The following is a 16,076-nucleotide window of genomic DNA, read 5'->3' as shown; positions in this document are numbered from 1 at the left end:
AAATATTTATACTAAAATAGTATAGAATTTGGGTGTGGTCAAAAATTAGGTGTTCACAGCATGCCCCTCTTTGCTTGGAAACATGAAGAGTTTTCAAGCAAAGAAAATGAACAAGGTGACTGATTTTTGACCTCACTATTATTTAAAAAGGAAAAGAAGATAAAAGAAAAAAGTGCGACCGAGCCTTGGTTGTAGGCAGCCTACATATCCCGGGTTATAAGGGAATCAGGTCACGTGTAGTTCAAGTGGAAAATGACTGATAGAGTATACTTAGATGGAGAGCCGAGCGAAGTTCCGTCGAGGTTCTGATCCGCGATTCCTACTATTACATCAAAGTGAAAAGAAAATTACATACTCTTGAAATCTAAGAGTTACAAAATTTCTATCTAAATGCTATCTGGAGTCTTGTCTTGAGTCTTGACTTGCTTCCCTCATTGACTTTAAACTGAAACTTGATGCTCTCGATGTAACAAACTATGAAATATTCTCCGAGGCTTGATTCTCGATCAGATGACGAGAAGATGGATCTTGAGACCCTATGTCTTAGCATGTATTATGTCAAAGCTGGTTCGGCTGGTATTGAGATCAAACGTTCCACTTTCTCTGGCGAGAGATGGAATCTTATTTTTTTGCACATCCAATCCGTACTTTGCAAAAACAACCTACAAATCATCAGAAACAAACAAAACGAACAAAAAAATTTTCTGCCCCAGTTTGCTCTAGGAAATTTTTGTGAGTTATTGAAAATTCATTAAACTATATTTGCTATTGCAGAATAAAGAATTGAAAAAAAAAACATGTACCCTATGTTAATAAAAAGGAAGGCAACCAGGGGATGTAGTACCCTATGTTGACCATAAGATGAGGCTCGTGGCACTCTGAGATACTACTAGGGAATGTCATACCCTATGTTGGCAGAAAGTAAGGCAGCCAGGGGATGTAGTACCCTATTTGGCAATAAGGTGAGGCTCTTGGCACTCTGGGATGCTACTAGGGAATGTCGTACCCTATGTTGGTAGAAAGTAATGCAGACAAGGGATGTAGTACCCTGTGTTGAAAATAAGATGAGGCTCATGGCGTTCTGAGATGCTACTAGGGAATGTCGTACCCTATGTCGGCAGTAAAAATGAGGCTCGCGGCACTCTGGGATGCTACTAGGGAATGTTGTACCCTATGTTGGTAAAAAGTAATGCATCCAGGGGATGTAGTACCCTGTGTTGGTGATAAGATGAGGATCGTGGCTCTCTGAGATGCTACTAGGGAATGTCGTACCCTATGTTGGCACTAAAATGCAACCAGGGGATGTAGTACCCTGTGTTTGGCAGTAAGATGAGGCTCGTGGCACTCTGAGATGCTACTAGGAAATGTCGTATCCTATGTTAGCAATGAGAAATGCAACCAGGGGATGTAGTACCATGTGTTGGCAATAAGATGAGGCCCGTGGCACTCTGAGATGCTACTAGGGAATGTCGTACCCTATGTTGGCACTAAAATGCAACCAGGGGATGTAGTACCATGTGTTTGGCAGTAAGATGAGGCTCGTGGCTCTCTGAGATGCTACTAGGGAATGTCGTATCCTATGTTAGCAATGAGAAATGCAACCAGGGGATGTAGTACCATGTGTTGGCAATAAGATGAGGCTCGTGGCACTCTGAGATGCTACTAGGGAATGTCGTACCCTATGTTGGCACTAAAATGCAACCAGGGGATGTAGTACCCTGTGTTTGGCAGTAAGATGAGGCTCGTGGCTCTCTGAGATGCTACTAGGGAATGTCGTACCCTATGTTGGCAATAAAATGAGGCTCTTGGCACTCGAAGATGCTACTACGGAATGTCGTACCCTATGTTAGCAATACAAAATGCAACCAGGGGATGTAGTACCCTATATTGAAGATAGGGTATTGATTCCCTATAATGAAACTAAAAATAACATGATTACATGTATTAGGAGAAAATCAAGGATTTGAGAACTTCACTTGGTGGTGTTCGTCTTTTCACGAACTGTTTCCTAAAATTGTTATGTTCCTGTTCTAAACAAAGAAAGATTTGTTAGTTTTAAAATGGTGGTCGGTTTGTGGCCTTGATTTCTTGGGCGACTTGACCTTGCGTCTATTACACTTGTTAGAAAAACTGACTCCGTCGATGATTGTACAAGTTGCATGGAGATTCTGTCTTTTCTTTCTGGAGATCTTCTTTCTCAACATCAAAACCTAACCATTTTGCGCCTATCACCATTTGTGTTCATGGTGCAAACAACCTTGCTTCCCAAAAATCTTTTAACTGAGTAACTTTTGTTGACCCTTGGAACATTATTTAGTCCTTCCAGCCTTTTTCTCGTCAAGGAAAATCGCAGATGGCTTTATGCCTTTTCCTATACGGTTTATGCCCAGCAATCTTTGCTTTATATAACGGGGAAACTGTAACCAATTTTGCGGTCTTTTCTTTGCTTTGCTTTGACAAGATTATACTGAAGGGACTCAAAAAAAGTAATGCGAAAGAAAAGAAGAAGGTAACCTAATAGATATTACAACTTAATCAAGAAGTGTCCCTTTCAGAAGAAAAAATAAGAAAGGACTTATCTAAAGGAAATATGCTGACTTCAATGAACATGACATGCACTTTGGACTGGATGCCCGATCCGTTTGAACCATCTAATTCTCGAAATCTGTTGTAAACTTAACTTTGAAACTGAGTTCTTTGTCTTGACCATTCTTGTGTCGGGATGTACGAAGCCTTAAATCGATCAATGATGCCCTTTGTGGGTTTTCACCAATTGACCTCTCTCACCTATCTTTCTCTCAACTCACCATTGCCTTATAGTGCCCGTGAGAGTTTTCACCAATAAGACTCTCTCATTTATTTTTCTCTTTTTACAATGACTGAGGCATCACCCGTAGTATACTGACTTAGCATTCTCGAAAGTTGATCAGAAGGTCTTAGCAGGGAAAGGTAAAAAGAAATACTCAACTGAATTACAACTTTTGGACCCATTTTGATGGAACAACCATCGAAAATAAAATAAAACCATGCCCCAGTTTATTTGAATACTTAGGACATGTGGATTTTTGTTTTGGTGTGACCGAACCCCAGAGTGAGGCTGCATACGTATCCTTTCGGAATCAGGTCAGACGTAGTTCAATGACATGAACTTGTTTTGATATTTTTTTTTTTTTTGATTTTTTTTTTTTTTTTTTTTTTAAGTACATTGGTTCCAAAAGAGGGGAAAACAAAGAAATATAAAAGAGGCTTCAAATGGATAACTAGGGTTGACCAGTGTTTGGGTAGCGAGAATGATAGCCTTTCGTCATCCCAACCTGAGAATGCTAAATATAAGAATGCCCCAACAGAGCCATGTCAGACATAGTATCTCTTGACCGCATCTGCGTTGACGGATATATCAGTCACCTTTCCTTCTATATCTTCCAAGTGTAGAGCTCCTTTTGACAATACTTTCTTGACGAGGTAAGGACCTTGCCAATTCGGGGCGAACTTTCCTTTTGCTTCTTCCTGGTGCGGAAAAATACGTTTCAAAACAAGTTGTCCTACCTCAAATTTTCTTGGGCGCACTTTCTTATTGTAAGCACGTGCCATTCTTTGTTGGTATAACTGACCAAAACAAACTGCCGCCAAACGCTTTTCATCAATCAAATTCAACTGTTCCAATAGGGACTTCACCCATTCAGTGTCCTCAATCCATGCTTCAACAATGATTCGGAGAGAGGGAATCTCAATTTTAGCAGGTACGACCGCTTCAGTTCCATAAACCAATAAGTAGGGCGTTGCGCCAACTGATGTACGGACAGTTGTCCGGTATCCCAAAAGAGCAAAAGGTAGTTTCTCGAGCCATTGTCTAGACCCTTGGATCATCTTCTTAAGAATCTTCTTAATCGTCTTATTCGCAGCTTCAACAGCTCCATTAGCTTTGGGACGGTAAGGAGTAGAATTTCGATGCTCAATTTTAAATTGTTCACATACCTCCTTCATCAGATGACTATTCAAATTAGCAGCATTATCTGTAATAATGGTTTTTGGAATACCGAAATGACAGATAATGTTGGAGTGAACAAAGTCTACTACTGCTTTCTTGGTAACTGCTTCCAATGTAATAGCTTCCACCCATTTGGTGAAGTAATCAATTGCAACCAAGATGAATCTGTGCCCATTTGAAGCTTTTGGCTCGATTAGGCCAATGACGTACATTCCCCAAGAAACAAAAGGCCAAGGAGCCGACATAGGATACAACTCTGAAGGAGGCGAGTGAATCAAATCACTGTGAATCTGACACTGGTGGCACTTGCGAACAAAACGAAAGCAATCTCGTTCCATAGTAAGCCAATAATATCCTGCCCGAAGGATTTTCTTTGCTAGAACATATCCATTCATGTGCGGGCCACAAACTCCCGAATGCACCTCATTCATAATCATTTCAGCTTCTTTGGCATCCACACATCTCAACAAATTCAAATCCAGAGTTCTTTTGTATAGGATTTCCCCACTCAAAAAGAAACCATTAGAGAGTCGCCTAACAGTTCTCTTTTGATCCCTATTAGCATGTCCCGGATATTCTCTTGTTTTTAGAAACTGTTTAATATCACGATACCATGGTTCACCATCTGGTTCTGCTTCAATTGTATTGCAATAACCATGTTGATCCCGAATTTGAATTTCTAATGGGTCAATGTGAGTATTACCCGGATATGGAAGCATTGAGGCCAGGGTGGCCAAGGCATCAGCTAATTCATTGTGAAACCTGGGAATGTACCTGAATTCGATGGACTTGAACCTTTTGCTAAGATCCTCCACACATTGTCTATATGGAATGAGCTTGATGTCTCGAGTCTCCCAATCACCTTGAGCCTGCCGAATAAGCAAATCTGAATCTCCCATCACCAACAATTCATGCACATTTAGGTTTATTGCCATGTTCAGACCCATGATGCAAGCTTCATATTCTGCTGTGTTGTTTGTACAGAAAAAATGAAGTCGCGCCGTGGCAGGGTAATGTTGCCCAGTAGGTGATACCAGAATTGTCCCAATCCCTACGCCTTTGATGTTGACAGCCCCATCAAAGTATAGTTTCCAAATTTGACTGTCATCTTGGACTACTTCTTCAACTAAATTAACCTCTTCATCTGGGAAATATATGTTCAAAGACTCATACTCATCATCAACCGGGTTTTCTGCCAGATGATCAGCCAAAGCTTGTGCCTTCATGGCAGTGCGAGTGACATAAACAATATCAAACTCTGTGAGCAAGATTTGCCATTTTGCTAATTTGCCAGTTGGCATCGGCTTCTGAAAGATGTACTTCAGGGGATCCATTCGGGATATGAGGTAAGTTGTATAGGCCAAAAGATAATGCCTAAGCTTCTGGGCGACCCAGGTTAAAGCGCAACATGTTCTTTCCAAAAGAGTGTATTTGGCCTCATAAGTGGTGAACTTTTTGCTCAAATAATATATTGCTTGTTCTCTTTTGCCTGTGACATCATGTTGACCCAGAACACAACCAAAGGAACTATCCATTACTGACAGATATAAAAATAGAGGCCTACCAGGTTCCGGCGGGACCAAAACAGGGGGATTTGACAAATATTCCTTGATCTTATCAAAAGCTTCTTGGCACTCATCTGTCCACTTGATAGCGGCATTCTTTTTCAACAACTTAAAAATAGGCTCACATGTTGTTGTAAGCTGCGCGATGAACCTGCTGATGTAATTCAACCTCCCGAGTAAACTCATGACTTCTGTTTTGTTCTTCGGGGGAGGCAGCTCTCGAATGGTTTTTATCTTGGAGGGATCTAACTCAATGCCTCTTCGACTAACTATAAAACCCAAAAGCTTCCCAGAAGGAACTCCAAATGCACATTTGGCTAGATTGAGTTTGAGATTGTACCTTCGTAGCCTTTCAAAGAACTTTTTCAAGTCTTGCACATGGTCAGCTTGTGTTCTCGACTTAATGATCACATCATCAATATACACTTCAATCTCTTTGTGCATCATGTCATGGAACATGGTAGTCATGGCTCTCATGTAAGTTGCCCCTGCATTCTTCAAACCGAATGGCATAACCCTATAACAATAAGTTCCCCATGGAGTTGTGAAGGCGGTCTTTTTTGCATCTTCTTCATCCATCAGAATTTGGTGATATCCGGCATAACAATCCACAAAAGATTGGATCTCATGTTTAGCGCAATTGTCAACAAGGATATGAATGTTGGGTAAGGGAAAGTTGTCCTTTGGACTTGCTTTGCTTAAATCCCTATAGTCAACACAAACTCTGATTTTCCCATCCTTCTTTGGCACTGGCACAACATTTGCTAACCATGTAGTGTATCGGACGACCCTGATCACATTTGCACTTAGTTGCTTCGTGATTTCTTCTTTAATCTTATCACTCATGTTTGTCTTAAACTTCCTTTGTTTTTGTTGGATTGGTGGAAAATTAGGATGTGTGGGAAGCTTATGGACCACTAGATCGGCACTCAAACCCGGCATGTCATCATACGACCAAGCAAATACATCTCTATACTCAAACAAAACTTGAATTATGGCATCTCTCGTCTTTTGTTCAGTATGAATGCTTATTTTTGTTTCTCTGATTTCTTCAGGACTTCCCAGGTTAATTGCCTCAGTTTCATTTAAGTTAGGCTTAGGCTTATTCTCAAATTGATCCAATTCCCTTTTTATTTCTCTAAAAGCCTCATCTTCGTCATACTCAACTTCTTGATTTATTATTTCGCGATTAGACAGCTTTTTAAGATCTGGGCATGAATTCCGCGTGCATGTCATGTTTTTAAAGCCAGCACTATCGAAACTGAAAATGATAAGAAATTAACAAAAATTAGGAAAATAAAAAGATAGAATTTTACTACGAAAATGGAACTTCATTTCATTGAATTTGAAAGGATAGAAGGGTTAACATCACAGCAAAGCAATTAAACTAAAATATCTGGATTACAACCCTTAAAATAATCCAAATACAGAAAAAACAACAAAACAGGCTACCAAGTCTCCTTCCTGATGGGAAGAGAATTGCTTCCCAGTTGCTGAGCGAAGTATCTGGACCAATCAGTTGAACACTTGCCCGACTAGGGCCCTCCCCAACTTGAACCATATTGATCTCATAAAACATCTCCTTGAGACCCTGGCAAACTCCGTCAATGTCATCCTGAGTAGAAGGATTTTGGACTTCTTCAAATTGTGGCTTGACAAAAGAGTAGGCAATGTGAGGGATTGGTTTGGACAGATTCCAACCATTCTTTTTGCGGGCCTTGGCTCTGTCTATGTCAGCTGATGTTGGTTTAAAGCCCAAGCCAAAGGTATTTTTCTTCGAAAATGGAGCAATGGGGTTCACAATTCCTTGTAGAGAGGATCCCAATCCTTTTCCTGGTTCATAGCCGTTCCTCAACATCAGCGAAGCTACCATCATAGATGTGGCTGAAAGACGGGGATGCAAAATTGGTTTTCCTTCTTCCACTTGGTCCACCTCAATCACCTCAAATGCTTGATATATGATAGATTCACATCCTTCCTTGGCGTCGATATATGGAATGGATGGGTCTTTATAGACAGATGAGTCATCCTCCCCATGAACAATAATTTCTTGCCCGTCACACTCGAATTTGACCATTTGATGTAGGGTGGATGGTACAGCTCTGGCCATATGGATCCACGGCCTTCCCAAAAGAAAATTATTGGAAGTTTCCATATCTAACACTTGAAAGACAATGTTAAAATCAACCGGACCGATTGTCATGGTGAGTTCGATTTCCCCAATAGTGTCTCCTTTTAAACCATCAAAAGCTCTAATGCTGACATTACTGGTTCGAATTCTGTTACTGTCGATGTTCAGCTGTTGTAGAGTAGAAAGAGGACACACATCTACACTTGAGCCTCCATCAATCATGACTCCTTTTACGTAGTGCCCTTCACATTTGACCATAAGATGCAAAGCTCTATTCTGGCCAGCCCCTTCCTCAGGCAAATCATCATCGCTGAAAGTAATTCTATTTACTTAAAAGAATCTTTCAGCCATTTTTTCTAGCTGATTCACCGTTGTCTTTTCTGAGATATATGCCTCGTTCAGAGTTTTGATCAACACACGACGATGCTCTTCTGAATGCAAAAGCAGAGATAACAAAGATATCTGAGCAGGAGTTTTCCTTAGTTGGTCAATGATTGAGTAGTCTTGCAATTTCATCTTCTTAAAGAATTCCTCTGCTTCTTTTTCTGCAACGGGTTCTTTCACTGGCAAGTGACTTTCCCTGGCTTGCTTAGCTTTTCTCAATTCCTCTGGTGAATAACACCTTCCAGAGCGGGTCAAGCCCCCCATTTCACCTGTTTCTTCAACTATCTCTTTTCCTTTGTATGTCATGACAGTCTTGTTATAATTCTAGGGAATAGATTTTGTGTTTGTCACTAGGAGTTGGGCAACAGGTCGGATCACGACTGGCTCTGTTATATTCCTCAAACCATTATTCGGAATGATCTTTTGAATGCCTCCGGGGATGTAAAGTTTTGGCCCACCCAATTGAACCTCAACCTTTTTTGTGCTTCCAGGAACATAGAGAATCGTTTTTTCAGAACATGCCAAGTTCAAACTAGAATTCGCACCTTTCACCATCAATGGTGCCAATTGCGGTGGGCTCACTATCACTTTTGGTTCTGGCCCTATGGTTCTAACAACCATCTCTGTCTTGCCAGACTGCTTATAATCCCGATCATCACAAATCATCCCAATAAAATGTGTATTATCATGAGTTGGGAGCGGATTGTTTGTGATATTAGGAGTATCCTCATTGTATGTTACCACAATTGCCTTTGCTTCAATCAAATTTTCAATGGCTTTCTTTAATGTCCAACAGTTTTCAGTACTATTCCCTTAGGTGTTAGAGTGATACTCACATCTTGCATTTGAGTCAAAACCTTTTGAATTTGGATTCACATAACGCGGCATAATAGGTTCAATCAACTTCAACTGCATCAACTTTCGAAATAGGATTGTATACGATTCTCCAATTGGGGTGAACTCTTTCTTTGGCTCCTGTTCTCTCACATATTCTTGTCGGGGACGAGGATTATATGGTGCCTGAAAATTCGGCCGGAGTTGACGGGAGCCTTGTGGAATCGGTGCCCGCCATTGTTGGTGATTAGGAGGCCTAACATAAGCCTGAGCATTAAACACTGTGTATTGTTGCAGGGGAACTGAGTATCGGGGACCTTGAGGCGGATAATAATGTTGAAGAGAATTGGATAGTCCTTGTTGAAATTGCACGTAAGAAGGAGCTATTCCTCTTTGAACTCCCCCGAACCCAGATGCCATCATTGATCCTTCCTCCTTCTTTTTCCGATTTCCGAAATTGCCTGACCCGCTTTGAATTGCTTGTGTGGTTGCCTTAAGGGCTGCCTGACTCACAATTTTGCCTGACTTCATGCCATTCTCAACTATTTCACCAATCTTAATCGCCTCAGCAAAAGGTTTACCGATGGCGGCCAACATGTAATGGAGGTAATCTGGATCCTGAGCTTGGAGAAAATAGTCAATCATTTCTGCCTCTTTCATTGGTGGTTTGACCCTAGCAGCCTGCTCTCTCCACTTGATTGCATATTCTCTGAAGCTTTCTGTTGGTTTCTTCTTTATGTTGACGAGAGAGGAGCAGTCTGGCACTATATCAATATTGTACTGAAACTGTTGGATAAAATCTTGAGCCATGTCATTCCAAACGTGCCAGTGAGAGATGTCTTGATCTATGAACCACTCTGAAGCAATTCCTGTCAAACTTTCCCCAAAATAAGCCACGAGCAATTCTTCTTTGCCTCCCGCTCCCCTTAGTTGGTTACAATATCTCTTCAAATGGGCAACGGGATCACCATGCCCATCATACTTGTCAAACTTGGGGGTCTTGAAGCCGGGTGGCAAATGAACATGGGGAAACATGCATAGATCGTTAAACGAAACACTCTTGTGGCCCCCCAAACCCTGTATGTTTCTCATGGTTTGTTCCAAGCTCTTCATTTTTCTGGTCATTTCCTCTTGTTCCATATTCTTTTCGGGCTTTTCGATCTCAATTGGGAACACGTTATGAGGAGTGTGCTTGTATGAATCTGGAACCTTTAAAGTCAGTTCTGGAGAGTAATGTTGGGCATCATGAGCATCCAGCTGTGGATCATTATTGGACATTTGAGCAAGAGCCGGTTGAGGGACAGTGAAAGTATGGACAATGAGTATAGTAGGTGGGTCATTTCTGAGGGGTGCGATTGGAGGACGTGGAATGGAGGTACTGGGGATAGTGGGAAGGTTAAAGCTCGGACTGAATCCAGGTTGGTACAATGGGTTACTTGTTATGGAGATAGGCACTTGAGTGGCAACTGACACATTATGAAGATTGTCCGATGGCCCTATGGGTAGTGAGGGCGGTACTTGTCCATTCACCCAGGCTTGGTACATCTCTGCCAATTGTTGTTTCAACACTCTTACTTCTTCAACCAGTCCTGAACCTTGTTCAACCAATTGTCCTTGGACATCATCATTATCTGACTCATTCTCACTGTTGTTTGCCATTCTACTTTTTCCTTTTGATCTCGTGTTGTAAGGGTGAGTCGCCAGTTTAAACCACAAACCAACCACCTCTGTTTTACTTTATCTTTTAAAATGACAAACAACAAACGTGTTAGAGTTAGGCATTTTGCAGATATTAATCACACATTATATGTCATGCACCTAATGCCATTTTCATTTCTAAAATGATCTTGGAAGGCTTTATATTTCATCCCGGCTTATTGATTTATTGGTTTATTTTCATCTTGAATTTAACGGGTTTTTTTTCTTCATTTTTTTTAGATTAATTATGGTTATGATCACATCCGATGAGGATTGCCTACGTATCATGACGCCACATGAATCAGACCATTACGTAGTTCAGGGGAAAACAATAATAGTTTTTTTTAACAAAACGAAATAATACAATAACAGAAAGGACATTACATTGAAAATGACTTACCAAACTCTGACAAGACCAAAAGACAGCGATTTTAAAGATTCAACAATGACTCAAACTAAAACATAACTACTACATAAAAAGTTCTAACAACTACGACTATAATTCAACTCCACAATCTTCTGGCTTTCAAACACTGGAACATCTGCTCATGGTGGGGCTTGCCCTGGTTGACCCCCTAATGTACGGTACATCCTTTTCTAACTCTGCTGCAAGATGACGGGCAAAAGTAGGTGCATGCTCCAAAAACTTCTCATAATCCATCCCTTGGCAGTTCACATAACTTTGAGCGGTATAAACAGCCAAATTATGAACTTGCTCTTTGAAGTACTGGAAATTCTGGTCTCGATCTTGTAACTGCTGCTGGCGAGTGGTGGCTATCTCCCTTATGTGGCCCTCACGATCTAAGGCTGACTCCAGCTGAGCCCGAAGTCTAGCGTGCTCGAGTCTCGCCTAAGCCATCTCCCTATCAAAATCTGCATGCTGGTATTCTCTATTGTACCTTCTCATTTCTTCCAACTGTGCATGGAGCTGAGCTTCTGAACGTACCCAATGGGCCTTCTCTCTCTCGAATTGAGCCCTCTTTTCTTCAAATTGTGTTACTTGGCGATCCTTACTTGATTCGGCCTTCTCATTTAGCTGTACGATCTTTTCATTGGCTTTGTCCAATGACTTTTCAGTCTTTGCCAAGAGGGAATCATAATCTTGCACTTTTTCCATCAGATTGGCAATGGTTCTCTGGTCTTTCCAACTTCTCACTGGCACTTCAGAGGCTTTCTTCATCTGTTGAAGTTGAGCACGAAGGGCTTCATTTTTGCAGATTAGACTCTTCTTTTCCCCTTCGGCTTCTTGTTCTTGCAAGTCTTTCTCAAAATTGAGGTTTCTTAGCCTTTCTTCTAAGGCATGAATAGTTGTTTTGTATCCCTTTTCCCGTTCACCCCAAGCCAACCGTTCTTGGATTTTATCATCAAAGGCTTGAACATGCGGCCTTTTTAGGGGCCTTTTGGGCTCTGGCACATCATCCACGTGAGACCTCTTCCCAAACCATATAGCATAACCCGGATCTACCTCACATCTCGCAGGATCTGGCACCTGAGTATCATATTTCAAGTAGCGACAACCATTCCAAATTTGCTGGATTAAAGCTTCGGGGAGTGGGGCTTCGGGGTGTAGCTCAATAACTTGCACACTCAAATCTTCATCCTTAGGTACTACTTGGTACCTTCCTAGCTGTCTTAGAACTCTGTGTGGCGCATACGGCTGGACACTTCTCAAACCCAACAATAGCAAATAACTTTTTAGGGTCGACATGTGTATCACCTCTCTTAGCGGGAGCCATCCCAAAGTCCACTCAATTTGACTTGCATTTAAAGATCTTAGGTGGGATATCCAGGCTTTCACCCCTTCTGGAGAGTTGTAATCTTTTACTCTTTCTTCGTAACTCTCAATGAAATTGTCCTTGTTCGGACCATAGCTCATGAACTTGGGGTGATGTCGGAGATGCTCAATCAACCACATTTGTAACAAAATATTGCACCCTTCGAAGAATTTTGCCCCAGACTTGCACAAAGTCAACGCCCGATAAATGTCTGATAGAATGATCGGGGCAAGAGTGTGATGTTCTTTGGTAGTGAGGACCTGTACAACCCTGGCTATGCGGGTATCAATTGTCCGCTTCTCGTTTGGGAAGACCATAATTCCCAGAAACGCCACTATGAAGGCGAAGCGACGATGAATCTGCCATGTGTCTTTGTTCTGCTTGTTGTTAAGGCCCTTTTCATGCATTTCAAACCCATTTGGCTGCCCGAACCTAGAGTACAAGAAGTAGAAAGAACAACACCCTTCGACTACGTTGGTCTTTCTAATTTGCTTACTGATGTTCAGAAGATCAAAGAATCGGTGTACAGAAAGAGCCCTTGGGAATATGAGCTCCTGGTTTCTCAAATCCCTGCCAAACCCGGAATATCCAGCTATCTCTTCTAAAGTGGGAGTTAGCTCAAAATCGGAGAAGCGAAAGATATTATGAACGGGGTCCCAAAAAATCACTAGTGCCTCAATCAAATCGTCCCGTGGTTTAATTTTCATAATATCTGTAAGGGCTCCCAAGTGCTTGGTGACCCATTTCTGCCCATCTTCTCCTAAATCATACCACCACATCTGAAGCTGAAGTGGAGCCTCGCCTACAACTGTGAATGGTGTGTTCTGAACAGTGCTCATTTTGTACCTGTGGGTGGTTAAGGTTAGGGTTGACACTAGTCTCAAGAGATAGAACCAATGCACTCCTTTTGCAAAACAATCTTTTGTAAATAACTCAATTTTAAGAAAAATCAACGAGAAGGGGGCTATTTTTGCAATTGTGACCGAAGAAAGGGTGGCTATTTTTGCAATTATGGCCCCTTCTTACTTTCAAGGATAGCTTTAGGGTCGGGGGAAGGGCATTATGGTCAAAGTGATTCCCAATTGACAGACACGTCCGTTCTTGCGAGAACAGCCCTTCAACAATTTTGAAGATGTTCTAAGGCTATTTTGACAGGAACGATTTGGGATTAACCGAAGCTGGGTCTGCTTATTTATTTATTTTTGATTAAAAAAAAATACTAGACACATTTTTTTTTTAATAGTTATTTTATAAAAATGGGGCCGAACCCTATGAAGGTTGCCTACGTATCTCACATCCGGTAAGAATCAGACCCACGTAGTTCGTAAATATTTCAGGAATAGGATGACACTTTTCTTTTTGAAAAATTCAGGCTTTTTTCGGGGGGTAAATACTGAGATTTTCGAAAATCGGGTAAATTTTCTCCCTCATATTTTCTTCTTTCTGGTTTTCCCTCAATATTTTTATATTTTTATTTTATTTTAGAAACCGGTCAACATGCACAAACCAAATCAAACATAATGCACAAGTAGCACATAAGATGCATCGGGATGGTCTTGTAATTTTGGGTACACCTGTCCTAGATGGACCCAACCCCTATGTTGAGTCCCCAAAGTCAAATGCACATGATGCAAACAAACGTTCCTATTAGGGATCCGGCATGAGGCTATGTTATTCTAGGTTTAAATCCTAAGGGGAGTGTTTTAGACCTGGCTTACCCAAGCGGACAGCTCGAGCCGAGATGGGGGTAAAGTACCGGGAGCACGAAAGTCTACCCGGCCTAGTTACTGACCCAGCCTCATTTTAATTGGTATGACTTCTAACAGAAAAGTGGGCCACGCGCACGTGTGCACCATAAATTCAGAAGACTCAGAAGGGAGGCGTAAGAATACAATTTAATACAGTTCAAATAGTATCAAAGCGGTAAATAAGCAACAATTAGCACATTAGGCCCACAAACACAATAATATCATACAATCAATAAAGCCAAGTATAAATCACATTACAAGCTCGAATTCTGAACCCTGAACCAAAAGTTCTGGGTTCTTGTTCCCCAGCAGAGTCGCCAGAGCTGTCACACCCCCTTTTTTCCCACGCAACCCTTATTACGAGGTTGAGTTAGAAGAGTTTTTCCAATTAAAGTGACGTTTTGAAAAGGGATTATTTATTATTCAGAGTCGCCACTTGGAATTGAGTTTTGGTGTTCCAAGTCACCTTTTATTGAATCCCTTATCAAAAGGAAGATTTGACTCCTAATTTATGGTCTACGAAAATAGAAGACTGAGTAAGGAATTCTGTTGACTGAGGGGAAGGTGTAAGGCACCCCTCGAGTCCCGTGGTTCTAGCACGGTCGCTTTATTGACTAATGTAAGGCTTAAATCAATTTTTAGTTATTCTTGTATTTTATTGATTATGGCTTATTTATTACCGCTTAATTAATTATTATATTTTATTAATTGTGTTCACCAAGATGCGGTACGCACACAAGGTACTTCTTTGAAATTAAATGTTAAATAAGGTACGGAATGTACACATTGTCAAAACATAATTATTTTGAATTTAAAGGTATCAAGACGCGGGAATGCACACATAATCCTTTTATTACTTAAGCATATCAATCCAAGGTTCGGGTATGAATACATGAGCTAATATTTAAAGTACATCTAAAGTTTTTCTAGCGTTTTATAGTATTTCAATTATTTATCTTTTTAGATCTGAGATATATATTTGTATACTATTACTTTTACCTATTACAATGAGTCTTAAATTAGTGCCTAGGCCGAATTAATATACTCCTTGTGAACCCTCTTTATTAAAATTGACATATAAATGCGAGCAGCAATATGGCCAAAAATTTAGCCATGACATTTGTAAGCAATTAATGCAAAATTAAGACTAAAATTTGAAAATACAGTCATTTAACGATCACAATCATGAAACCAATTCTTGACTCCAAAATGGGAAGCAGCAAACTAATTCAATTCTTGAAACTATTTCAAACAAAAAATTATCCTAACACTATTTCAAATCATTAAGAACTCATTTAAATCACTAGTATAATATTCCATATACGAAGGACGTTAGCTTTTAGAAAAGAAATTCTCATATACTCTAGCCATATATATCAATAGAATAAGTCAACTTAACTTACTTAAACGCCAAAGGCAGTAAGTAATAAAAATAATTAACGTAACTCTAGTCACTTTCTTTTTAACTTTTTTTTTTCCTGAGACTAAATAACTGACCAAATTAACAAGTTACAGACGTGATTTAAGCTAACAAAGATATCTTTTTTTTTTTTTTTTACAGAAAACTTTACCAACAGGGTTGAAGGATTTTCGACAGAGACTCCGACATTCACTCTTTAAGTTGAAATGCCTTTTATTTTTTAACTGATGCTCCTACGAGTCTAAGCGAAAATATACCGCAACTCCAGCTTAAAACGCAGACAATACAGTAACGTGCTCGACATAACATTTATACCAACTTAACAATAGATAAAGCGAATATTAGCAGGAAAGCTTCATTCATCCAAAGCATATTTAGAGTAAAACAAGCAGGAAATAGAGTCTTTTATCTTCTCATCTCATGTAGCTTATAAACCTACTGTTAGGATGTTCATATCAACAAACAATTATGTAATAGGCTATCAACATGAATCACTTAAAGAAAGTTCTCATAAAAAAAACAGTAACAATATT

General features: G+C 40.3%; 1 protein-coding gene across 1 annotated transcript; it reads right to left on the bottom strand.

Annotated features, from left to right (window-relative positions):
- Positions 1-536: 536 nt before the first annotated feature.
- Positions 537-5,214, bottom strand: LOC138908246 (uncharacterized). The gene is made up of 3 exons (XM_070198899.1): positions 4,932-5,214; positions 3,676-4,109; positions 537-662 (listed from the first exon to the last, which is right to left on the bottom strand). Exons 1-3 carry the CDS (start codon positions 5,212-5,214, stop codon positions 537-539), a joined length of 843 nt encoding a protein of 280 aa, XP_070055000.1.
- Between the last annotated feature and the right edge of the window lie 10,862 nt (positions 5,215-16,076).

The sequence above is a fragment of the Nicotiana tomentosiformis genome, chromosome 3 (assembly GCF_000390325.3).
Source record: "Nicotiana tomentosiformis chromosome 3, ASM39032v3, whole genome shotgun sequence".
NCBI classification, from domain to species: Eukaryota; Viridiplantae; Streptophyta; class Magnoliopsida; order Solanales; family Solanaceae; genus Nicotiana; species Nicotiana tomentosiformis.
This window is presented reverse-complemented; position numbering and strand designations above follow the sequence as displayed.

Coding starts and splice junctions, on each gene's coding strand:
- LOC138908246 (XM_070198899.1), bottom strand. CDS start 5,214: ATGAAGGCACAAGCTTTGGCTGATCATCTGGCAGAAAACCCGGTTGAT. Junction 4,110..4,931: donor ATATGAAGCTTGCATCATGG/GTCTGAACATGG, acceptor AATGGGTGGAAG/CTATTACATTGGAAGCAGTT. Junction 663..3,675: donor GGATTGAGGACACTGAATGG/GTGAAGTCCCTA, acceptor GATGATTTGTAG/GTTGTTTTTGCAAAGTACGG.